We start from the raw sequence: 25077 nt of genomic DNA, 5'->3' as shown, positions 1-25077 counted from the left end.
GAAGATCTGTATGGAAAGATACTGGAGGATGCTGAAGGTCTAGTACCAGTTTATCTGCCTGAAGGGAATTAATTAATACCCTAGTAGCATCCAGGCTCCAGTGGGACAAGTATGTGCACTAGTGGGTTAGTGGGACAAGGAGGCAAGAGGAGGCAGCAAGTCTCCACTATCATTCCACAGAGGGAGCATCCCTCCCACTGGCAGCTGGCAGAGACTTATGGCTTATTTTCTTTCCATAGGTGAGAAATTATTTCCCCTTCCCACCTTACCAGCTGCAGCATAACCAATTGCCCGACAGCTGCTTTAGCAGAGGAAAACATCCTGCAGTCTGTGTTCTTGTAAAAGAAATGGTATTTGTTTACTGCTTAATTGTTAATGCTGATTCACCCCAAAATTAGCAATCTTGCCACCACAACTCTTCTAAAGCATAATAATCAAAACCCTACCTGTCAGGTTAATTACAGTTAAATAGAAAATCATTAAACCACTGCAGAGCAGTGTACCATCCAGGACTGCCCCCAGGCCAAGTAGTGCAGCAGCTCCCTGTCACCAGTGGCTTAACACTAGGGTGCCAGCACGGCCAGGAGAGCACCCATGCGCACTGCTGCAGGGTACCCTGCAAGGAAGCAGGGACATGAGCACAAACCACCACTAGCAGAGACCGCGGTACCCACTGCTCACGTCAGTCAGATGAGGAGAAGACGTGACAAATGAAGGAGCCTGGGTAGGCGATGCCTACCTGATGCAGGGGAGTGGGACGTGAAGCCCAGACAAGGGCTCAGCCAAGAACCAGAATGAGGGGCTGAGAAGTTCCAGACCAGGACTGGTCAATAAAGAAGACCAAGGCAAGGAGCTGGTGGTGGTGTGGAACAAGCTGGAGAAGAGGTCCCAGCTGGAGTATTTGCCTCCCTCTTGGGCCACTGACAGAGCCCACAGTTCCCCAGATCACCAGTGCCAGCCAGCCAACAAATCCTCTCCACGCAACCTAGCAGCAAAGCATCTTAATCCTCCCCATCGATGAGCCATAAAGACAACTGTTTCATTGCTGCCACCCACTGATCACTCAAGCGGCAGAAGTCTGGGTGGTGGCCTTAGGAGCCCTGTCCCTGGCAGAACAGCCTTCTCTTCCCCACCCACCAACTAAACAAAACAAAAAAACCCAACCGAACAAAAAAAAAAAGGACACATTATAAACCTGTACCTCATTTTATCACAGTATACTTCCTTCACACAGCAGAAACGCTCTCCAAATGACAGCACCGAAGCAAGGTTCTGCCTGGGTTTTTTCCCCACTAAGTTAGGAAAAAAAAGTGTCATAAATAAGATACAAAGGTGCAAAAACATGAGAGGTGCAAATCAAAGCTGCCAGACAGAAGTGATTCCTGCCTTGCTTCTGTTAGAGCTGTTATAAAACCAAACAAACATCATAAAATAAACTTTTCTTATCTCTATTGCCAGACCCTTACAGAAGGTCAGAACCATAATGAAGTCTGCACATGGGCTGAGTTTTCAGCACCAGAATTGTATTTCATGGATGTCAGAAATTATTAAAAGGAGCAAGATCCTGGCAAACTCCCAGATGAGCACCCAAAATTGGCTGGGTACCCCGTGCATGCCACAGGTTGCCATCTATACAGAGATGCTTTCCAATGAACACGTTGCGAACTCCAGATGCTCAGACGTTTATGAGGAGCACCACAGAGAAGCATATGTCTTTGGGACAGGGTTTAAGTGTGCAATGAGTAAAGCAGTCTCAAGCAGCAAAAAGAAAAAAAAAAACCAAGAACGAAGCAACCAACCACAAATACACATTTGTTGTGCAAAACAAGCACGGCAGCATCATGCTGAGAAGCAGCTGTGAAACCATGCAATCAGAAGCTGTAGCGCACACAAGTCAAATTTGGGCTGTATAAATAACTTAAAGACTATCCTGCCTTCTGAGAGCCCAGCTTTGCAATCCTTTCTTCCTGCTATTGAGGCTCAGGTTGACAGCTTAACAATTGCACAAGGACATAATAATACTTGATAAACCTGCCATTTCTACAATGTAAACTATTGTATTTATTTATAAATTTTTGTCATGGTTGATGCTACTAGAATACACCTCTGCTACAAAATGCAACCTTCTTATAAATGAATTATAATAAAAAAATAAAAATCAAAGATGTGAACATAGTCTAACCTGCAGGAATTCCATGAATTACACTGATTTTGAGGGGATGTAGCTTTGCTTGGTTTTGAGGCTTTCAGCTTAACAAGCTATCGCTGACCTTTACTCAACTCAATTTCTTCACAATACTGCAGGAGAAAGTCTTCAGATGCCAACCACTGCTGATCTAGGGGAGCAGAAGGCAGCAGTTTCCAGGGGAAATACAAAAGTCCCTCCACTTTCATTACAGACGCATTTCCCTTTTATTAAACCAACTTCTAGGACAAGCCCAGGGCCATTGCAGACTGCTGCAATTAATTCCAGGTGCACACATAAGTAGGCCAGTTTATGCTTAGGCAGCCCAACTTCACCTCAGAGCAACAGGCCTTTGCAAACGCTGGACAAATTCAGTGACACTGCAGAAGGTACAGAAGCCCAAACACCATCCCTTCTGCAGAAGGGTGACTCCACAGCCAAGAAAGCAGAGAGCAGTGAAGGCACTAAGGTGGTACCTTTGGTGGGGATTTGGGGATGATGTGATTGCTGCTGCCAGACCTCAACCCCTGCTAACCAGGAACAGGTTTACATACCTCAAGGGCGGTAACTGAAAATCCAGTTACTAACTGCTTTCTTGGCCATGTGCCTGGGGAAACATATACCCAAGTTATGACATTATCAGGATATGCTAGCGAAGAAATCCCCTACTATCGTACCGTGTTCCCATGAACAGAGCTATAAACTCATCTCCTGAAAGGCAAGTTCAGGCAGGACTGTTTCCCACACTTCACCAAGACACAGTGCACTAACATAAAGACAGCCAACATGCACAACAGCCATCATTAAAGCAGGAGGAGCTACATCGTGGCCATGAAGGAAGATCACCTGTGCAAATATGACTAATCCAATCTCTTCCACCCAGCAGCAGCTTCACCCAGGCAACACCCCAGCAGGATCCTTTCTGCATACCTACCAGCTTTACAGAAGCTTCTCACCACTTTCCCCAGACAAGGTACTGCAAGTACAAACATTTTCATTTCAAACCCATCTTGCTTGAGATAAACTCATCTTCCTTGATCCTTCTCCCCAAATCAGAGCTGAAGAACTGCTCGTTTTCCAGTGAGCAACACCAAAGTAACTTCTCCCCAGCATGTTTTAAGGGCATAGTTTTTGCAGCTCATCTACTCTGAACCAGTACACCTACCTTTTGCATAAATTCACAGCTAATAGTCTCCTGGTATCCGGCTATAAAAATTTTCATTAGAAATACTGGTAACACCAACAGCTAAATTCAGTTTGGGGAAAAAATAAGAAGTATAACTACAGAGAAGAGAGGCAGAATGTATCTGGACATTTGGAGGTGGTTTGGTTTGGGGTTTTTTGGGGGTGTTGGTTTTTTGGGGGGCTCCCCCCCCCCCCCCCCCGAGATTGTTTTCATGAAACCTAAGAGAAAGAAAGCGAAGGATGTAGGGTGGGCTTAAAGATGTTCAAGGACCAGAGAGACCCAAAGCCCTCTAGGAGATAGCCGCTTAGGAATCTGGCAGGAGCTGAGAGGGGCTAGAAGGAACAATACCGTAGAGAAAAGGTTTCTTGGAGCATATGGTTAGCCAGGCATTTGGCCAAGCAAAAAGATGTGCAGATTCAACATTCTGGGCACGCCTGCAAAGTGCTCTTTAGGCTGCCCATCTAAGAAATGCTTTAAAACAACTGCAAGATTGTGACACACAGCATTAAAACACACAATAGCCTCTGAGGCAATCTCAGATGGGGAGGAGGACACGATTATCTTCTGGCCCAGCCTGAGTGTTTCCACTTTAGAAAAAGAGCCAGCGATGGAAAAAGCTAACCATGAAAACCCCACCCCCAGCACAGTCTGCAGTTACCAAAATCCTGGCAGGTGAGCTTAGGGCAGAAATGATGGGCCACACTGTCCAGCAGCCTCCAAGCACCAGCTGGCCAAGAACAGCACATGTTGGGGCTGCATGATCAGGCCACGCAGTGGGCTGGCAACATAACCACAGCTGCTCCTCTGCTTATTGGGAGCACTGTGCAATGTTTAATCACACCCTCGGTTTGTTTTCTTCCAGATTAGGGAGTTAATGGCAACCAGGGGAGATGCAGATGGGTGGAAGCTGGGAAGAAAGTCCTGAGACCTCCTGACAGCAGTGATTAGTTTTATAAGCTCAGATGCCTATCAGACCACCACTGAGGTGCAGAGAAGGCTGAGTGCTACCCGATAAGGACTCTGACAGATGGCTGGTCTAAGACTCGGCTTAAAACCCTGCCAATGGCAGGGCTGAGCTCTGAGCAGAAGTGACTGTGATAGAGCCACCCCAGTTTCCTGCCCCTGCTCCTGCAACCTCAGGGGCACCCACCCCACTGCCACACTGACCTGCTTCAGTGCACATGCGGCAAGATGTGATGTTCACACCTGAGAACACTGTGCAGATTTGAAATGCTGGCACCAGTGAGATGGATGCTGGTCATTTAGTTATTAACCTAATAGTTAGTTTTGGTTTTATAACCAAAATAGGTTAATTTTAGGCACAAAATTAAGCATTTGAAATATCACCTGCAGGGGTTTATTTGCTGTCCTCACCCAGCATAAAGTGTCAGCTCCAAGGTTGCAAAGAAGTAGTGGGGTGAGAACAGCATTTCTGTGATACCTTAAAAAGAGTTAGGCTTCCAGAGCGTTGTTTGCATAGAGACAGATGGCAAAAATTGAGCCAATTTAAAGGCAGGCATGAATTTTAAAAGTATGAGTTAATATGCATTAATAACCCTGGTATACCCTCACATCTGTAGCTACGGTAAGCTTAAATTTCCTTAATTTCCATTCACTTCCAGCATGAACTAAATTAAATTTAATTAAGAGTGTCCACGCTGAAACTTAACACTATTTCTGACATCAAGTTTTAGAACTAATCCTTAATGAACCTTTCATGACTTTTTCTCCTTAGATTGCAAGTATATGATCATCTATCCATCTAAGTAAACAAACCATGAATATCTAAAAATATTTATTCAATTGCACTCCCATAATAACTAGGAAAAATTCTCAACCTTAAAACATGTAGTTCATTGAAATGCATTGGTGGTGTCCATCTGAAAGAGATGGGTGTTTTGCAAAGTTTTTTATGAAGTGATAAGAATTTTCCAAAATTGAGAGCAGAAAGGCAGAAGGGAGTTACACCACACTTGAAAATTAACTTGATTTTTGCCCCAGGTTCAGACTTGAAGGAGTTCCCCTCGATTTTCAAAAATGCACTTCTAACCACATTTGAAATTGCTAAGCCGCATCCACAGGACCTAAAATATTCCCAGTCCACAACCACGCTATGTCGTAAAAGAATGAAATAGAAGACAGCAAGTAGTGACTGCTCTGAAACCCAGCAGATAAATCTAAATAAAAGGACATTCCTTTCCCATTTCTCTGCACTTTCCAGATCCCTGATACAGAGCGCACAGACTTGCTGCCGGCTCAGCACAGTCAGCACAGCAGCAGTCTACGTGCAAAATATATTGGGCCGCTGCTCAACGCCAACTCTCCATCACCTTCTCAGACTCCTCAATCCACAGGTGAACTACTCATTTTGCCAGATTCAAGACAGCTATTCTTTAAACACACATTAAATTAAGTTTGAAGAGCCTGAAACACCACAGTGTCTTTTGTTCAGAGAGGCACGAGGCAGCTTCCTAAGCAGAGTTACAGACTCCATAAAGCACATGCCATCAAGCTCTGGAAGGAATTTGTTAAGGCACAACTGGTCATTCTTTTATGATCTTCCCAAGAAAACTCCACTTTTTCATTGACATAAGCATTTGTGAAAGTGAACTTCAAGATTGCAAGAAGAGCTGTTAATAGGAAATGAAATTCAAATTCACGGACGCAATTATCTGGATGAGAGCTAAATCCATCCAGCACCTTCCAGACTCTCATAAAACATATACAGTATTTCAGCCAGACTCACCCATGAAAAATCAGCACAGAGGAGCCAGAACACAATGTTTCCATCTCTTCTCTATTTCTGCTAATAGACTCACTCACAAACTGCCCAAGCCCCCACCAATTCTTTACACTGAATCTCTGCTGGGGAAATAAGAGCTGGGTGCAATATTAATACAAATTTATATAAAAATGTAAGCAAAACAAAAATATATAGTTTTATCCCAACAATTATGATCTTGTACATCTAAATCTCTGATTTCCTGAAGACTCCTTGTAAGCACAAAGGATGGCAGGATTACAGTCAGGTCATAGGGACAATCAAGGAACACCACAGTGATTATCCATCCCTGGACCAAAGCAAAATCTTTAAGTTATGCAGAACTATACCTTGGGGGAAGGAGATTAAAAAAAACAAAAACACCAAAACATAAAAACCCACTCAAATAAACAAACATAACATCCTAACTTAGCTAACAACAGATCACAGTCAAATTTTCAGTCTTGCTAGGCAATGCAACTCACAGCATGAAGGTATTACCTCTGAGCCATCAGAGAAGATTATTTATTTATAATAAAAACCAATTGCTTTCAAGATGCTCTGTGCTTGAGCCGCTTTGTTGAGAAGGCACAGGGAGCTCTAGACTACCCGTCCGCTCGCAGCATTTCCTGAGGATTCTGCCTTACAAAGAAATTCAGAAAAAACCTAAAAACTCATTACTATGGTATTGAGAGTTAAATGTTCTTTCAAGATAAAAAGCAGCTCCTTGAGATTAGTCATCTGCAGGGGGAACCATGACCGCAGATCTCCTTTAGTCCCCAGGAGATCCATTTTAGAAAGTAGTATCACTGCTGCAAGATTGCCATGACAATTTCTATTGTCATCCCATCCCATTGAGTGTCAACACACTCCCCACGGGCAGGGGGCTCCGTTGGCACACTCAGGGTATTTGCAGAAAATCCAGGGAACACTGTCAGGCTGACTTGAAAACCCTTTGATTTTCTAATGAGCGAAGGCTGTATTACAAAGATACAAAGGACAAGCCATAATGCATATTTTAAAAATTAATCGCTGCTGTCAACAACTTCTATTTTTTTGCAAAATTTTGCAGTTGAAAATGCAAACTGCTTCATCCACTGTAAGTGGGAATGGATGCAATATTTATAAGGGGAGCGTTAGCTTGTTTCCAGTTTCTCTCACTCCCAGGAATCCCAGTCACAAGCCCGGGCTCCATGACAAACACGCCTGCCAGTACCTTGGGAGCTGCTGAACAAAGATCAGTATGCAACGTTCAGACAGACTGGTATCCTGTGCTGGATGGTTCTCTGCTTCCTCCAGCAGCACTGAGGTACGTATCAGCAAGCAGCTTTGCTCAGTTATTTTTCAGTAGCTGCCAGTTCCCAGAGCAAACACATCAGAGCACACAGAAACATTAGCACTGCCTGGCAAAGAGCTCTCTTATTCTGCCTGTACAGACATAACGTTCCCAGGCAAAGGCATCTGGGGCACATGAGTAAATGTGAAAAAGCAGAAGCCTCCCTGCCCTTCAGCATCCTGTTGGTAAAAGGAGGGATATTCTGTGCAATGTTTCTATTTTAAACAAAGATCTCACAAACCTTTTTTGAGCTATGAGGATGTAAGAATAAGCAAGATGCTGTGATGCAGCTTTCTGTGCAACCTTTGTTTGAGAACAGAGGTTGTGATAACTGGTGAACAACAGATCATGAGCAAGTATTTAAGATCATCTGACAACTTGCTGGCAGAGTTGTAAGTTCAGAGACACCCCAAGCCACGCACACAAGGCAGAAAACTCAGCAGGCAACTTCCAAACACTGCTGAGGGACTGGCAAACCCAAGCTAACCAAAGGGACTACTTAGGGCCTGCTGAGACAAAAAACTAGAGGACAGACCTCCCACGTGGCACAGAGGTTCTCAATCACACAGTCCTGTTACTTCCTTTACAGATGAGCTCCTCGTAGCTCATAGGACCAAATTAGATTTCATACCCAAGATCTGCAGGTGAACATGTTGCCATACACACATTCCACTTGAAAGAACCTTTATCAACCCCGACACCAGTGAACACACCAAAAACCACATGTGCAGTCTACTGGTACACACTGGGAAGCACACACACGCTTGTACATGCGCTTCTTGCTGGTTCCCAGCATCTTTCAAACTAATGGATCTATCTTGCAGAGCTGAAATTGTAACACCTGATTGGAACAGGCTTAAGTGCTGCTTTTAAAACAGATAAATCACTGCTTCAGAGACCCAGTTCTGGACCCTCCGTTTGACCATCATTCACCTCATTACTCCAAGAAGCAGAAGGAAAACTCACCTGTGAGTGGAATAAGGAGACATGTATTTGCATCAGTACCATCAGCGAACCTCAGGGAGGGATTTTATGGAGGAAGCTTGGGGTTCACATCTCACTAAAGGCTGAACTGCAGTGCATGTTTCAGAAAGGCAACAAACCTTGATTTATACCTACAAGCAAGTGGCTCAAACACAGAAATTTTTCCAAGGTTTTTCGTCACACAACTGATTAGAACATCTGATAACGAGAACTGCTGGGTACACATCTAAGAGTACTTTGTACTGAAATAATCTCATTTCATCTTCTGCTCTTTTAATTATAATTGTGCTGATTAAAAAACTGAAGGAACCACTTATATTTCACTCTTCATAGACAAGTTATCAGTCAAGCAGCAGACTTCAAGCACGTCTGAAGTCAACCGGAATTTTAGTCGATCTCTACATAATCTCAATGAAAACATTTTCCAAACACAAAGATCTCCAGCAGTTGGGACACCTTACACACAGAAACAAAGCCCATCCTCAGCAAAGCAGTTATAGCAAAAGCTATAATATGTAGGTCAGCAATCTAAGAAGGGCTATGGTTAAGACAAAGTATCAGATTGATTCATAATGCTCTTTGATTGCAAATCCTGTGCAGAATTGTGATTTACATCTTACGTCACTAGCAAAATCTAAGGGCTATGGAAAAGGTCCGTGCATTTCATAAAAGATCATCAAAACAATTCTGCAAGATCTTTTATCTTGATCTTTATGAATGTCGAGTTTAGAACAGGAAAATGACATTTTCACCTAGGGCTGCGCGTGCTGCTTAGCCTCTCCTCTGGAAATGGAGGAGGACCATGACTCTGCTGCATCGTTTCTGCCTTTTCAAAAGCTGGCAATCCAACAGACCAAGTGAGTTAGGAGAAGCACAGGAGGTAGAACAACTTGATTTCAGACATCTCATCTGCTCCAGCCAGCCTGAGAGCAAAGGGCTCTTGACATGGATTTTGGCCAGCACCCATTATTGTCCTCCTCTTCCTCCAGCCTGGAGCAACACAGAAGCAGAGAGAGACGCGTGCTTTCCAAGTGCCTGTAGTTACGGTGCCTGCGTGGGTCATGTCATGCATGCACTACCTTTGGCAAAGGGCTGCCCTTCAGCAGGCCATCTATCCTCTGACAGAGGCAGGCAGGGAAATAAGCCTCTGAATACACAGTAATCTGCTTCTGCAGCCAAGTTCATCCTGCACCACAGTCTCAGGGACAGAGTTAAAGATATGAAACATTACCAGCCGCATCTGCTTTGCCATTCATTAGACCACCCTCAGCCATCTCATACCGGCCCCTCTAATTCCTCCCATGCATTTCCAACTCCTGCAATAGAGGACTCTGCCAGCAAGCGCTTCAAATCAAGACTTAAGTACTTGACTATTTTGTCCCTAGAAAACTAGGTCTCAGTGAACGACAACGTACCTTCATTTCTGCAGTTTGGATTTAACCAAGTTACAGAGTATTTGCAAACAAACAATAGCCACCCAGCAAGCAGCCTGCTTATCAAAGCCTCATCAACAAATATTTGCTTGCCCAAGAACTGGGTAAAGATGATCATATATTCTTCTTGTTGTCTGAAATTTAACCTCACATTTGCTGTCAGCAAGACACACACATGCACAGCTCAGCACCGCAGCACCACAGCACTGTTAATAACGCTCACTGCACAAATTGTCCGTCTCCCAAGGAGGATCTTCAGGCTAGCCACAGCTTTTGCCAGAGGCACACATTTAGGCAGAGGACCCCACGACATGCCTACAAAGCCCACGCTAAGTCACCACTGCTGCATATGAATGCAGCCCAAAACAGAGCTCCTTCCGCAATATTTTGGCTACCTAAGGGAAGCAACCATAAAACAAAGGAAAGCAAGCCACTGGACAGATTTACCTGGAGCCAAGCTGCAGCCCCGCAAGGCTGTGCTGTTCCCAGCACCCACAGTGGCTGTGCTCCCTAAGCACACACACCTCAGCACCATGGAGCTGCTTGTCTCTGCAGCATGATTACCTCCAGCAGCAGGAAACCTATTTATCAGCTAAACCAGAAGAAAACGAATTATTTGTCTAGACTCAGCACTTGCACCACCTCCAAAGCAGCGACTTGTGCCGAGGCAAGGAGGTCGGCTGCTCAGAGCCAAGGAAATCTGGAGAAAGGCTGCTCGCCCTCCGAGGTCCTTGTGTCTGCTGACTCCAGCCCCCCAGGCTCTTACCTTCCAACAGCAAAAGCTGCAGCTAATAGGAAAAGTTTGCCTCATTAGACGCCTTTGGCCTCTGTCCCAGGGGCCTTCTGGGGAAGATTTTTCCTAGTAATATTCTTCCTCCCAGGGAACATTCAGCATCACTCATGTCTATACAAACTCCTCTGTTACCCAAAGCTTCACTTAAACCTTCCCTGACACCGTGACACCAGGCAAAAGGGCACAGTTATGAAGTGTGAGGGATGTATACTCATTACCTTATCTTGCCCTGGACCTTAGCCGATGAGGACAACTCTCCAAGACACCCACGACCAAGGCCAATAACCAGTTTTGCAGCAAAAGCTGCGGCCAGAAAGCCACCCCTTTTCCCCTCAGTAATACACGTTAGATAAGCCTGCCCCACACTGCTGGGGTCTCCTTCCATTGACTCCCCTCTGAGAGCAGACGGATGGCGCAGGCATGCATCACAGTACTCCCATGTATTTAAGGTTATCCCAGCTCAGGAAAACTATTCCACAATCCTTTGTGTAAGGAGAGTTATAAAATCCTGTTAGGCTGGCTACAGAAGGAGTCCCTCATTGCAAGTTATATTCATTCCTTGCACATTAATAGGCAGCTCTGGTTTCTCACTCCATCAGAGCCAAGAAAATCTCCCACTACATCCAGTGTGATGGCACCTTTTCCCTCTCAGATATCTCTGTTTTGACAATGTCAGTGATTAGATCCAGTTGCTCCAAGCAGTTATAGGAACAGCATTGAGCAGCAGCAGCAGTTTCCATCCTTTCACCTCCCAGGGTCCCTTTGCACCAACCTGATTTGCAGGGGTGCTCGTAAATAGAGCAGATGAGATGTGCCCCAAAATAAAACACTAATGCATGGCAACACAGAAAACACGTTAAATATTCTTTTTCCCCTCTGTAGTCTGACCTGCTGTGAACTATTAAAAATGAATGCAGCTACTTCTAAAATTACTTATAGCGTATATCCCTTGCTACAACTCGTAGGTCTGTGCGGACTGACCCACGCCAGCAAGGACCAGTTAAATTCAGAGGAGAAGAAGCACAAGCAGGAGGAGAGGAAGGAGCTGGAGGCACAGGGTACGTTTTTCGCTGGCACTACCCGCCTCATCCCCCGCCTGACCTCGCTCGGTGCCGGCACTGGGGCAGGCTTCGCGGCCGGCAGCGACCGAGGCTTCTGCCGGCGAAGCCCCGCCGAGCGGCGCCGGGGCCGGGGCCGGGGCCGGGGCCCCGCCGCTTCCCGCCCCTGCTCGGGAGAGGCGCCCGGCGGGCTGTCCGGCCGGGGCCGGGGCGGCGCAGCCTGGGCAGCCGCGGCCATGAGCAACTGCCGCTTACAAGTTCATGCTGATGGGGTTATAAGAATAAAATAAAAAATTACAGGAGGAATTAATAAAGTTACGCCGCAGTGGAGCTGGCACTTGTCAAACAAGGAGACGCCCAGCGCCGCTCACTCGAGACGACCGGGGGTCTCCCCCCGCGCCGGAGCCGCCCCCCGGCCCGGCCACGCCGAGACCCCCGTGGGTCACGGAGCTGGGCTGGGGGGGCGGCGGCGACGCGGCCCTTCCCGCCCTCCCGCGGCACCTGCGGCCCTAGCCCCACCGCCGCCCCCTCCGTCAGTCCGTCCGTCCGTCCGTCCGTCCGTCGCTCACCGCCCGCTCAGTCAGTCAATCCACCAGTCAGTCACTCGCCGCCGCCGCCTGCCTTTGTTGCCGCCGAGGCACTTAACGGCGCTGCGCTGAGGCGGGGGGGCCGGGGCCGTCGCGCTGGGGGAGGCGCCGCCGCTAGCCCGGCTGCCTCCGGCGGGAACGGGACCAGCGCCCCCGCCCCGCCGCCCACCGGCGGGCGCTGCCGCCACGGGTAAGAAGCGAGCTGAGGGGTATTAGGCAGTGAACGGTACCCGGCGGGGGGGGGGGGGCTGGCACCTGTAAAGCCTGGTCAAAAATTCAGGACGGCTGCTTTGCTGGAAAGGACGAGTCATTCGGCAAAGGACAGCGGCGCCACAGCATCCTCATCCTCCGCCTCCCGCCACGGCAGAGCTGCGGAGGAGGGAGACCCGCAGACCCCGAGCCCCCGCGGGCGCCGCCCGGCCGCCCCCGCTGCCCCGTCCCGGCGGCGGCGGCGGTGTCGGCACCCGGGGCGCCGCTCGCGAGGCCGGTGACACCGCTCCGAGGTAGGCCGGCGCCAGGGGAGGGAGCCCTGCGCGGCGGTGCACTTGCCTGGCAGAAAGTTTGCTAGTCCCCCGCAGAACCCCTTCCGTGGCCGCGCACAGCGCCCTTCCCTGCCCGCCTGCCTTCGGGCAACTTTTTGTGGAAGTAAACAGAAAGTAGGCTTAGCCCTGTTGTAACTACAGACGGAGACTAGCCCCGGCAAGGCGGCCATCTATCCTGATTCCTGCCGCCTTATTTGGTGCATACAAAGCGGACATACCAAGATTTCACCAGCATGATGCTGGCAGCTTCCCCCGGCCCTTTATTTTGCTGTCCCCCCCCAGGAGAGCTGGCTGGCCAGCCCCAGTACCCACGCGTGCCTGCGGTACAGGGTGCCTGCCCAAGGGTTGCCTGCAGCCCAGAGCGCAAAAAATGCGGCTCACGGCTGCTTTCAGGTTTAAACTAGGTTGAGGCTTTAACCGCTTTCAGCCTCTTCTATTTCTGCATCAAACATACAAGCACAAGCAAGGACTGGTGTGAGCAAATGGATTTGGCCAAGTTATGTGCATTTGGCTCCAGGCAAGTAACGTGAATAGTGTTACCATAAATACTTGAATTCTGGAACAGGAGAGACCCTAGCTATGTGAGCCAGAACAGGGTCCTGCTTAAATCGGCGCCACTCCCTGTTGGGGGGCAACTGGGGCTGCAGGACATGGTACACTGTACCTATCCTGGCTGCCACGCTTCCACTGCTCAACTGGAAAGAGCAAGCAAACTGTTTCTGGGGTCTATCCATGTTTTTCCACCTTGAAAGGAGACAGCTTCTGGTCTAGGGTCATATCCTACAAGTCTGTGCCCAAGCTTGGCATCTCACTGTGCCTTACTCCCACATTGGCAGCAGGTGATGTTCCCCTGCACACGGACCTCTCCATTCCCAGAGTAGTGGGTCTTCCCAGGGGCCCTCCGACATTAGAGGACGTGAAACATATGAAACATCTGCAATAACATACAAAGTATTTTGAAGCAAACCTCCAAAAAAGAAATAACCCACAGTGCTGTTGCAGAATGCATGTTCACTTTGCAACACTGTGCTCTCCCCATATGCTCCCATTATGGCCAGTACAAATCCGAGCCAGGCACCTGAGGGAGACACAGCTTTCGTTCACAGTGCAGCTGGTGCCCCTCCCCAGCTACAGAGGAGCTGAGTAGGGTGCTCCCCGCAAGCGGTTTGTTGCATTGCCTGGGGGAAACAGGGAGGCAGAGCCTGCTCACCTGTGCAAGGCTGGGGCGTGGGGCTTGGGTCCTGGGCAGGTTTCTGCATGGCACCCTGTGTCCTTCAGGACCCTTGGCCGAGAGCGCTGTTCTTGGAGCACCGGTACTGGAGCTGGGGTTTCGCAGCAGGCAGGTGCATTCCTGCATAGGCAAGTTGTTTAGGGCACTTCCCAATATTTAAAAGCTGGTTAAACCTTACACTGAGCCTGAAGGAAGGATCAGTTTGCACTGCTTTTGAGTAGGGACATAAGTGAGATGGGCAGCTGGCCAGCCCACATTTACCACTAGTTGTGGTATGTTTATGTGGATGTTTGCTTGAAAGGTCTTAGCCTGGGCTGAGATCTTTCACTGGGCATCTTCGCAGTCCATTTGCACGTAGACTGCAGAGAGGTAGGCACCTGCTGTCAGTGCAAGGAGCTGGCAAAAGCCTCCTGCCCTGCCCCTTTGGGACTCCAGGTTGGTAACATACGGGCTCGCTCTCTGCCTCTCCCTCCACCCATTCCCCTCTCACAGAAGTCCCCTTCTTGGTGGTTCTCAGCTCCATTTCAGATTCCCCTTGTGCTGCACTGCTTGCAGGAAGGAGCGTAACAAAAAAGTTCACCTGCCTGGCCAGTAAAGCAAGCCCCAAACAACTGTAAGGACTCCCCCCTCGCATCCTGACCCGGTTCATTCCTCCCGTCTCGCTGTACTGAGGTTTCAGACCATGATGGTGCCTGAAGAAGGACCACCCATGGTGGAGGGAAACCTTCCCCTACCTTTGGAAACTCTTACAAAATCTGCAGATAACCGAAAGCAATCTTTGCTGGAGCCCAGGAGCCTCTGTGGGGCGAACCTCACCCACTCACCTTGCCATGCCCCCAGGCAGACTGCAGAGGAGACCACAGAGGAAGCGGGGGAGAGAATCCAAATTCCAGAGGGATGTGCTGAGTTGTGCTGGCTTTTTCAGGCTCATGACTCCTACCTTCTGGCGGTGCTTCTTTCTGGAGAACAAAGCCGGCGTCAGCATCTTCATCCAAGTAATTTTTTCCTACACTGCAGAATAACAAGCAGTTACAGGGTAAGCGCTAGGAGACATAGTCACTCCTCTCCATTAGTCACCCTAAAGAGATGGCCAGCCTTGAAAGAGGAACAGCATAAAAAGAAGGCTTTTGTCCTAGCACACTCTTGTCCTGTCCCAGCCACGTCCCAGGCCAGTTCAGAGACTCTTGTACCACCCCCAGCATCAGCAGCTGCTGCTGCTGCTTGTCCCAGCGTTACAGATTCTAAATTGGGTTTCGTTTCCAGTGGTCTCAGTGGCTTTAGTGGAAAGAAGCAGGTAGGTCTGTAGGTTGCTAGCTGACAGCTTTGCCCCCGTGGCCATATTCATGCAGCTTCTAGTTATGACTGTCTCAGCACAGAAGGGGTACATTTGCCTCTGCATTGCTGGAAACAATACAGACAAGCTCAATGAAGTGATTAATATTTGTGCTCCAAGCCTGCTAATATTAGATTCATAGAATCATAGAATGGTTTGGGTTGGAAGGGGCCTTTAGGGGTCACCTAGTCCAACCCCCCTGCAGTGAGCAGGGACATCTTCAACTAGATCAGGTTGCTCAGAGCCCCGTCCAGCCTGACCTTGAATGTTTCTGGGTACGGGGCCTCCACAACCTCTCTGGGCAACCTGTGCCAGTGTTTCACCACCCTTGCTGTAAAATTTTTTTTCCTTTTATCTAAAGTTCAGCAACAATAGATAAATATTTTACGGGGCTGTGAAAAGGAATCTATCTTAAATACTCCTTTACTGAGAGGCCTATAAAGGTGGGTTTGAATGCCTTTTACTTGGAAAAAATATTTTGTCACACCTTCAATTCCTTAACTTTCTGATGAAACTTTTAATAGCTCTATGACAATAAGTTGCTGCCTCCTTGGTTGCCTAACCTGGCTCTCCTTGATCCACGGGGAAACCACATGTGCTGGGCAGACCAATTGCACAGAAGTCCCAGCACACTTGGGACGTGCATGAATGCCTTCAGTCCATGCAACGGCAGAAATTTTCTCCTGAAAAAATTTTCTCTCATGAAGAGCTTTCACAGGGTCTGGTCTACCACTGTGTGGTAGTTGGGGTAGTGTTTGGGTTTGGGGCGGTGGAAGGCAGTAGTCTTCTCTGTAAAGGTGAATAGCACAGCCCTGAAGTAGTAGCACACCAAACCCCTTGACTCTCTTCTCTGTACTTTAAACCATCACGGGTCAAAGATAAAAGCACATCAGGGCACTGTGACCATGTCAGAAGTTTTGCAGGGTCTTTTTTTTTTTTTTTTCCAGAGGAATATTCTGAGCCTTTTTGTAAAACTTGCTTTTACAAGCAAGTTCTAGTTTTGTTCTCTTGTCCCCCATGAAATGCAAACAAACCACATGGCTCAAAAATCAAATGAGCTTGGTCTGGGGTTGTCTGAGTCATCCTGTTTCATGTCAGTCTATAGTAATTAGACTGTGTGCACTAAACCGTTTCATTACAAGGCACTCCAGAGGCAGACCCCTGATCAGACACTTCAGCCAATCCTGTCAGCACCTGCCATTAGTGGTAATGTTTTAACGAAAACCAAGAACTCCAACATGGAAACCACTCAATTTGAAGTGTTTTTCATGATGGAATTTAATAAAAATATTATTCTTAAGTTTTTTTAGGGAAAAACAAAACAAAACAGAATACCCAGCAAAAAAACTTAGTTAACTGAAAAATAAATTAAACAAAACATTTTCAAGTAGTTCTCATCAGAACATAAAACTCCCCACCACTCCTCAGAGTCCCAGACAAATGCAAGGGAGCTCTATGAGCCTCCTATAGAGGGGATGTTCCACCTCAGAATTAAGAAACAGTGGATCCAGCATAGCTACTTCATCCTCTACCTGGTGTTTATATGTGCAGAGTTGAAGAATTAGGACCTTATCTGAGCTGAACTCAATGCAGTAAATCTAAGAAACCTTTAAAGATATATCAAAACTCAGAACACAATGAGCAGAAAAAGGCAGCCTCAGCAGAAACCACCATTTCCAGATTCATCTGGACTGTAGAGTGGTTTCGTACCCTTCATGCGACCACAATGTATAGGAGTACTTTGGGTTGAACCAGAGATTTTGGCTCTGCTTACCAGAAGGCATCAGCTTCTCCCCTTTCATCATCCATAGAAAAGAGAGCCAGAGATGAGGGGCATTGCACCAGCCTCCATACTTCAGGGTGTTGTCATGCCAATTAATTGAGTTCTCTGACTCCCTACAGCAGGGCTGAAATTAAAGGGTGTATTAGACAAGCTTTAAGAAAGGAAATCATTGCTTACCTTCCTTTTTAGTGAACTCATGACAAGCCAACTGACCTTAAAAGGTCCAAATGTATGCCATTCCTGCCTGTTTCTTCAAACCCTATATTACTCTGTGACAGCCTTCTTTACTTTAAATCAAGAATGGTGCTTTGAATTTACTTCAGAAAGAAATTTTACACTTTCATTATCAGCTACATGATGTTGTGCAATGCTGCACTGGAAAGAGTACTGCTCTTCCACCATCCCTAGCAGGGAGGCAGCAGGATGTTTTCACCATGTGTCGTTCACTGGGTATAGTTTAATTATCATACCTGCATCCTTAATACACTTTACACTTTAAGATCCTGAACTGAGCTGCAAACTAATTAACTGCATTTTCAAGTTGCAAATGTGGAACTTCAGGGACAGATTTTACAGCCCTACCCATGTTGATCCATGCTCACATGTGCGAGAAGTTCAGCTGAAGTCACAGTGAGGTATTGCTCAACACAGCAACATGCCACAGATTCTGCATTTTTAAGACTTCCAGAGTACTGGTGGGGTAGTGAGAGGTCTTCAGTCTCTCATTTTGTGATGAGTCATTGGAAACACAAGTTTACTCCATTCAGATTCTGGAGCCTGCTATTCAGGGATTTTTAAGATATACAAATAAAATTCTTTCATGTTCAGTCTTGATCTTCGTTTCCTGAAGGAGTGCAAGAAGAGGTTGTTGCAAGGGTGCTGGAAATGCTGATTACAGCATGTCCTGCGCCCATGCTATGCACAAGATGACAGGTACTTTGAATCCCTGGTTGAGAAAGTACAGCAGGGAAGGCAAGATATCCAACAGGACTCAACTGTCAGACATGCTGGCTTTTTATTCTACATCCAAAACAGGATTTAAAAGCTTACACAGTGCCTGCTTCAGCAGTGCCTGGAAAGGCACTCTCCAGGAGTGCCGATGCTCATGGCACTTGGCTGCACTTTTAGCACCACAGCAGAATTTACTCCAAATGAACCCCCATATGACAAAGCGAGGACTGGGACTGAGACCATGCTCAACTTGAGCCCTGCAACCTCGTAATTTAATAAAATACCTAGAGGTTTTTTTATACTAGAAGCACAGCATGGAGGTTGTCAGGACATCTTGCCAGCCCATTACCGTAGTTTAATATCAAGACACACTTTTTTGGGCCTGATTTCCAAAAACCTCCAAGAGGAAAAGTCTGTTGTCACTCCAGTAACTGCCAACCATGCAACTCCTGTGTGTCTGACAAGAAACACCACGCAGCTGCAGAGATGTTTGTTGCCCTAGTCTGATCATAGGAAACAGACCTAAGCACACAAACACCTTCCCAGCCACCGGTACCCACCTCTCCTGTGGGGTTTGTTGACTGTGTGGTGCCAATTAAGAGTCCAAGGCAAATGGCAGTTGATTTACACAAGGCGGTAGCATCCCCCAAGCCAATGGCTGTTCCTTTTCAGCCTCTACCAGCAGCAGCAGGGAATACAGGGTTTTCCTCAATACCTTTTCAACATTGCATCATTACTAGCCAATTTGGGTCTGGCACTTCCCCAGCCAGTGCTGCAGGAGCAGCCAGGCCCTGCTGTTCTCTTCTCACACCAGCAAGAAAAGGCTCCTCTCTGCTGCGAGGTGCTTACCCTCCTGCCCACCACTCCCAGAAAATTCCCCATCATTGCCCCTTATATGACAGGGCTGATTAAAGTTTTCTCTCTTTAAAATTCAAAGCATGGATGCTTTTTTACAGAAATAGTAGTCCTTCACCATGCTTACAATGGACTCACACAATAGCACTTGTTATTATGTGACTGCTGGATTTCTCAGAAAAGAATTGCAAAAGAAGGTGGCAAAAACAGGAAAAAAAAAAAAAGGAGCAGCGCATCCAGAGAGATTTTTAATCCCCCTGTCAGAAGTGTGGGTCCACTAACGCCATACAATTGGTGCAGCACAGACCCAGCAGATACCCAGCGCTTCCCGTTGAGACACCAGCAGGTGAGCTAATCAAAGTAACAGAAATAAAATATTTGAAATCTAGGTTATTCTGGTTACACCTGCGGGCCAGTATCCAAAGAAGACCTTCCTTCTTCCCATCGCCCTGCAAACCACAGGCTGATGGCCATGCTGCCCATGCCTTGGTCCTCCCACATCCCTGCATGGTTCCCTGCTCCCTGAAGGAGGTGAGAGGATGCCACAGGGGAGCATGACTACTACCTGTTTTCAGACAGCCATCCCTGCAAAGCAGTTGCACACCTTGGTTTGAAGCAACAGCCCTTTGCTCTTCGTCCCCTCACTTGTAGCTTCCCACTCAGTTTTGCCGGGGACCTGCGGCAGGGCAGGGTGAGGATGTGCCTTGTGTCCTCCTTGGCAGCTTTCATGCAGAGAGGATGTACCTCTCCATACAGAGGAGGGACCACCTGATGCAGAAGGTTTAAACACATCATGGAAAATTGAACAAAGATACCAGCTGCTCTTGGTGTTGACTTAAAACTACCGCCTTCTTTCCAACTTCTTGAGCATTGCAGGAGCCTCCCACCCTGCATGTCTCTGATTATAATTCTCACACTAGCAACACCAGGTGATTGCTGCTGCTTTCACTGTAATCCCTCTTTGGAAACCAAAAGAGGGATCTTTCTAAAGCTGAGGAGGATGGCAAACATCTTTAATTCCCTGCTTGTTTCCTACCCCATTTCACTGTCCAGCCACTGGAGCATGAATGGCCCATCAGAGGAGCTTTAGCCTATTCTTAAAACAGTCTGTCTTACCCACTGCTTTCTGCAAGACTAGTCCCAGTTATTTTCACCTTAAGTTTTCATAGTGCTAACAATAACCATTTGAATGTGTAGGATCATAGTTCTTCATGACTGCTGTACCTATTTTCTTTCACCATTTTTTTTGGTGCTCCCTGCTTGGCCCATGCTTTCTCGATGTATTTTATTTTTAATGCCATGTCAATGTTTGTCTTTTATGCATTTAACACCTTAATTATCCCTACAGTTATTACAGCAACCTTCTACTCTCTCTTTTATGATATTTCCCACTTCCTCTAACAAGGGATGCTTCAGCCCCTGTACCCACACTGTCTTGCAAGGTGCCTCTCTCATATCTCTGATGCTTGCTCTCTTCCTTTACTACCTGGACTTGCCCACCATTAGCTTCTCAGCTGCTTGTGGCTTGATCCTACCTCCATGCCACATAACCATTCTGCATGTTATTTTTATGCCTGCCTTCTTACCACCCCCTTCAGCTGTGAACGTTGCTTTCTAAAGCACTTTCCTGCAGTTCCTCAGCGATGCCTCCCCTGCCCCATGCAGCTTGTTGCCTCTTGCCCACGGTCTCCCTGCCAGGTTGGCTTCACTGCTTGCTCATGGCCCATTTCAACCTGAGAACAGCCCCATTTCCATTTCGGCAGAATCACTGCCACAAAATTTCCCTCAATGACATAGGCCAAGTCCCTGTCTAGTGAGAATTGGTGACTCTCTAGTGTGATGTTCCATCATGGCCAGCTCAGAAGCTCAGGATCCTCTGAGTTCCTCTTCCCCTCCCACTTCCCACAGCTATACACCCGATGCAGAAGTATGCACGCTTCAGGCCAAGTCCTCTCCTCCCACTCTTGAGGGCAGGATGGCAGCAAAGGCAGCACACCCTTCCTGAGGTACTTGTGTGTAGACAGCACCAAGGCAAGGAAGGAGATTGGACTGGTCCAGTGTCAGCCTTCACCACTCACACTTGTGATCCCTGTAAGATCTGCACAGCAGTTCATCCTGAATTGGGGGCTGCCATTCAAAGGAAGATTTCCTGCTGGGAGATGGCTTGCAAGTCTAAAAGGAGGAGGGAGGAGAGCAGTGACGTGGATCCAAGTGCCACAGGAAATGTCAGACCATGTACCGCTCCCAGTGCCAAGCAGATGCTCCCCACCAACCCTCCCAGCATGTCTGCACGAGCACAGGACCCCCAAGGATGAAGTTTCCCCTCAAAAGGTAATGCTATAACTAAATTTATAATTAGAAGAGAAGTTTGCAGTCTGCCTAGCTCAGAGAACTGGGAACACAGCCCTCCCTTGTCCTGCATCCTCCACCACCTTTATTTGCTTAGAAATCTCCCAGACCAGAGAGGAAGAAAACACGCATGCTTGTGAACATTTAACAAGAGAAAAGCTCAGACTACACCCAGCTACTCCAGTCCGCAAGGGTATCCTTAAGGGTGTTCTTCCACCTGCAAAGCCTGCAGACCTGCAGGAGCTGTCCGTCTCAGCGGTCTGTCCGTGCACAACACCCACTCCCTTGATGCCAGCACAGTGAGGTGTGCTGTCCCCAGGCCAGGCTCTGCCCCTCAACACATTTGTCAGTGCAGATGAGACGGTTCATGGTAACTGTCCTCTCCACCTGTTTTGGAGCTTTATCCTTCCATCTGTTGCTGTACAGACACCAACTGCTAATCCACAAACACTGCGGCTCTAAATGGGAGTTATCCCTGACCCCCCTCAGCCCACATCTCCTGCATCTCTTCTTTTGCAAGACATGACTTTAGACTAGGATATGACCCGAGAGCTTTTTACATAAGCGTGTGCAAAAACAGAAGCTGAGCATTAAGAAAAGATCTCAAGGAAATGAGGTTCACAGGATGATTTCTGCATTACCTACAATAACACAGGAAGCAAAAGACTGACTTACTATTAGATAAGAACAGCAGATATCTGTTTATTTTCTCAATAGTCAACTGAGCTGTAAAAAAAGATTTAGCCTTTTACCGCTTCCTGTTTTCACGGTGGCAGGGTGCATCCCCTGCTGTCCTCCGCCAGGAGACTCAGCCCCTGGTTTCCTGCAGGGGGTGGTGAAGCCAAATGTCACCGAGGGGAAGATGTCTGGTCAGCAGCCTTTGCCACACAACAGCAGGATGAACACCAGAGGCCCCTCCATGTGTCCATTTGGAAAGAGGGATCTGGCCTTGACAGCACCTGCCTTGAAAGAAAAGTCAAGCTTTTCTCGAGTCTTCTTTGAGTATGTTGGCAAAAGGCCACCTGCAGTTGGCCTTATTCCCTCATGCATGTGTATTTACTCACAGGAGCCCAGCAAAAGGGCCAGGGTTAGGAGAGATGTACAGATTTATAGAAGGGGGCTGTCTTTGCAGCCCCATCTGTGAGGGGTTTGGATTGCAAACACTGGAAGGCTCCAGCTAAAAGGTGGTTCAGGTTTAGAGCAGCTGTTGTTATTTCAGGGGCAGCAGCCTGAGAGAAACATGCAGATCTTTCCCTATTTTATGACTCATCCCAATCCCATTGCAAAGTCCTTCCTGGTGACTGTGACGCTGCGCCCTACCGAAGGTGTGGGTGTAAACACAGAATGTAGAAACGTGGGAAAAGCAGACATGGCAGGTGCAGAATGTGGAAGAGAGTAGCTATAAAATCTGATCTACTTCAGCCTCCCCAAAATACTTCTGACAGCTGGAAAAGAGAAAACTTCAGCTTTTCAGGGAGGCAGATAGAGCCTGACAGGGAAAATGAATAAAAGCCACATTTTTTATTTAATACCTATAAATCAGAGGCAGTAGGTCTGTTCAGAAGCTAAGTGGAGAACAGTAAGCAGGTTATTGTACTGTGCTACATGGATTTTAAAGATATTGCTTTCACAGATTAATTAAACTTTGAAAAAAGTTGGATTTAAGAGAAACTAAATGGGCAGGAAACTTGTGCAGAAGCTTTTATACACAGCACAGAAACAGCCAAATTAAACGTGCTCTTCTGGAGGACAGGGAAATCCTTCACTCAAGTTGTAATGGGCTCAGAAATGTAAAAGGGAGGAACATATTGCCAGTATATCCCTCCCTGAATATAGAAAACCACAGCTGGAACAGGGCAGCATCCAAAGCACTGTGAATGAGAGGGGCTGCAAGGCTGGGTAGGAAAGCTTGGTGATATTGCAGCAGACTGGTACAGAAACCACAGGGATGTGTCAAAACAGGGCAGAAGTAGGACCTCTGAGGAAATGCTTCTTGCAAAATCCACGCCAAGCAAAAAGGCAGGAAATGGTCAGGAGGAGCATGCAGATGGTGAGAATAAAGGCAGGCCACGGCAGAGCCTACCTGTGGGCAGAGCTGTTGTGTTTGCAAGTGACAAGGCTCGTTTGCAGAAGCATGGAACAAAATAAAAATTTTGCCATGGAGAAATAAATCACATGTACATAGTGCACAGGGAAGAGTCTGGTAGTGCTCTGTATGGGGAGGGATGAATGAGTAGAGAGGTATCACCAGCAGTAAAAGAGGTTTCCTTATGAGATTTGCTGAAGGGATGGCTGTCTCCTTTGACTAGGTCTCTGCCCTTAGCAATGTACAGCAGGAATATGGTGAGGGGAGACAATGCCAAGGTACGATATGCATCACTCAGCTGTCCTTAGACTACGTGGAGGGGAAATAGCTCCTGCTGATCCCTGCTGAGCTGGAGTCAAAGGGAGCTTCTGAACAGGGAGTCTGATGCTGAGGAGATGCTTTACAAGCAGCCCCACTGACATCCCCCTGCTTGGTGTGGGCTGTCCAAGGCAGCTGGTGCAGGGGCCACTTCTCAGGTCTCCTTCATGACAGGAGGAGGTTGTGAGAGCCTAACCAGCCTGCCCCATACATACACCCCCTGAGAAATGTCTCTCTGGTGCCTAGACATAACCTGACAGGACAAAGAACGAACATTTCTTTAGGGCAATGCAACATGGTCAGTGCTTCTCTTTGGTAAGCATGTACGAAACCTCCCTGCAGATGGCAGAGCTGCTGTGGGAAGCAGGAGAGCCAGGGCCCATGGGCCTGCATAGCCAAAGGGGCCTGTGTGCCCTGCATGAGGTGTTAGGGGTCTGCTGAGGGAAGAGAGAAGATGAGCCACTATGGTTGATTTAGTTGTATTTATTCCAGTTCAAAAAGCAGGTAATCTCAGTCTTGGAGAAATGCTTAGCTGGAGCAATGGCCTTGGGGCTACTCTTTCTCTCCATTTCAGAGTGTCAGAAACACTCTGCATTTTGAAATCATTACAATGCAGCCTGAGCACGCTGTCCCAAAGGGAAAGGCTGTTATAATATTTTGCACTCGCCAATTGGAAAACGCTATCAACGTAGAAAATGCTTTGCCAGGATGGTGGCAGGGCCTGCTGGGGAAACATCATCACATTTTTAATTGAATCATAAAGACGCATGCTGCATGAGCAGCAATCACCAAGGAACACTTGCAGAGATGCCACTTTCCTACATTTCAGAAACAAATACAAAAAATGACCAGGGCATTAAGTCAATTATTTTCAGATGTATCAGAAAAGGCACTGCACACCAAAGGGAAGGTGGGAGACAAACAAAGCCCAGAAACAAAAGCGAGAGAGCGAGAGATGACAAGGCCACTGAGCACAAAAGTGCCCTGATTATCTCCGGCAAATACATGCTGGCATTTGCAGGCTCATCACAAACCCAAATGGCAGAGCTGTAAGCAATTATCTGTGGTTCAGTGGATGAAAATATTTGTGGAGAGCAAGCCAAGAGACAACAAACAAACAAGCCATGGGGGTCAGGGCCAGATTCTGCCCCGTGCCAGCAGAAACCCAGCAGGGACAGCAATGGCACCAGCATCACCTGCCTGAGCTGTTGCCGGCTTGGGCAAGTAAAACCTTTGTTTTTGGAAGGTGTGGTAATGCTGCACAGCCACACAGTGCTGGTGAAGTCCTAGCCCCTGCGTGTCACCA

The 25077-nt window shown here is 47.5% G+C and overlaps 1 protein-coding gene across 8 annotated transcripts in view; it reads right to left on the bottom strand.

The window, feature by feature from the left end:
- ST6GAL1 (ST6 beta-galactoside alpha-2,6-sialyltransferase 1) overlaps positions 1 to 12861 on the bottom strand; it is an 87622-nt gene extending 74761 nt beyond the window's left edge. For 2 of the 8 annotated variants that reach the window (XM_064457308.1, XM_064457306.1), the window contains exon 1: positions 12306 to 12511. Coding sequence is in view for 3 of the 8 variants with exons in the window: in XM_064457311.1 (XP_064313381.1) it covers positions 9205 to 9269 (65 nt within the window). In the remaining 5 variants the exon portion in view is untranslated. Of the gene's footprint in view, positions 1 to 8434; positions 8533 to 9204; positions 9443 to 12305; positions 12529 to 12578 lie in introns of those variants that run through there. The other 6 variants (XM_064457311.1, XM_064457312.1, XM_064457307.1 and 3 more) reach the window with 6 other exon arrangements.
- Positions 12862 to 25077: the final 12216 nt, after the last annotated feature.

Source organism: Phalacrocorax carbo, chromosome 7 (genome assembly GCF_963921805.1).
Source record: "Phalacrocorax carbo chromosome 7, bPhaCar2.1, whole genome shotgun sequence".
Lineage (NCBI taxonomy): Eukaryota > Metazoa > Chordata > Aves > Suliformes > Phalacrocoracidae > Phalacrocorax > Phalacrocorax carbo.
Note: the sequence above shows the minus strand (reverse complement) of the source record. Positions and strands in the feature narration are given on the sequence as shown.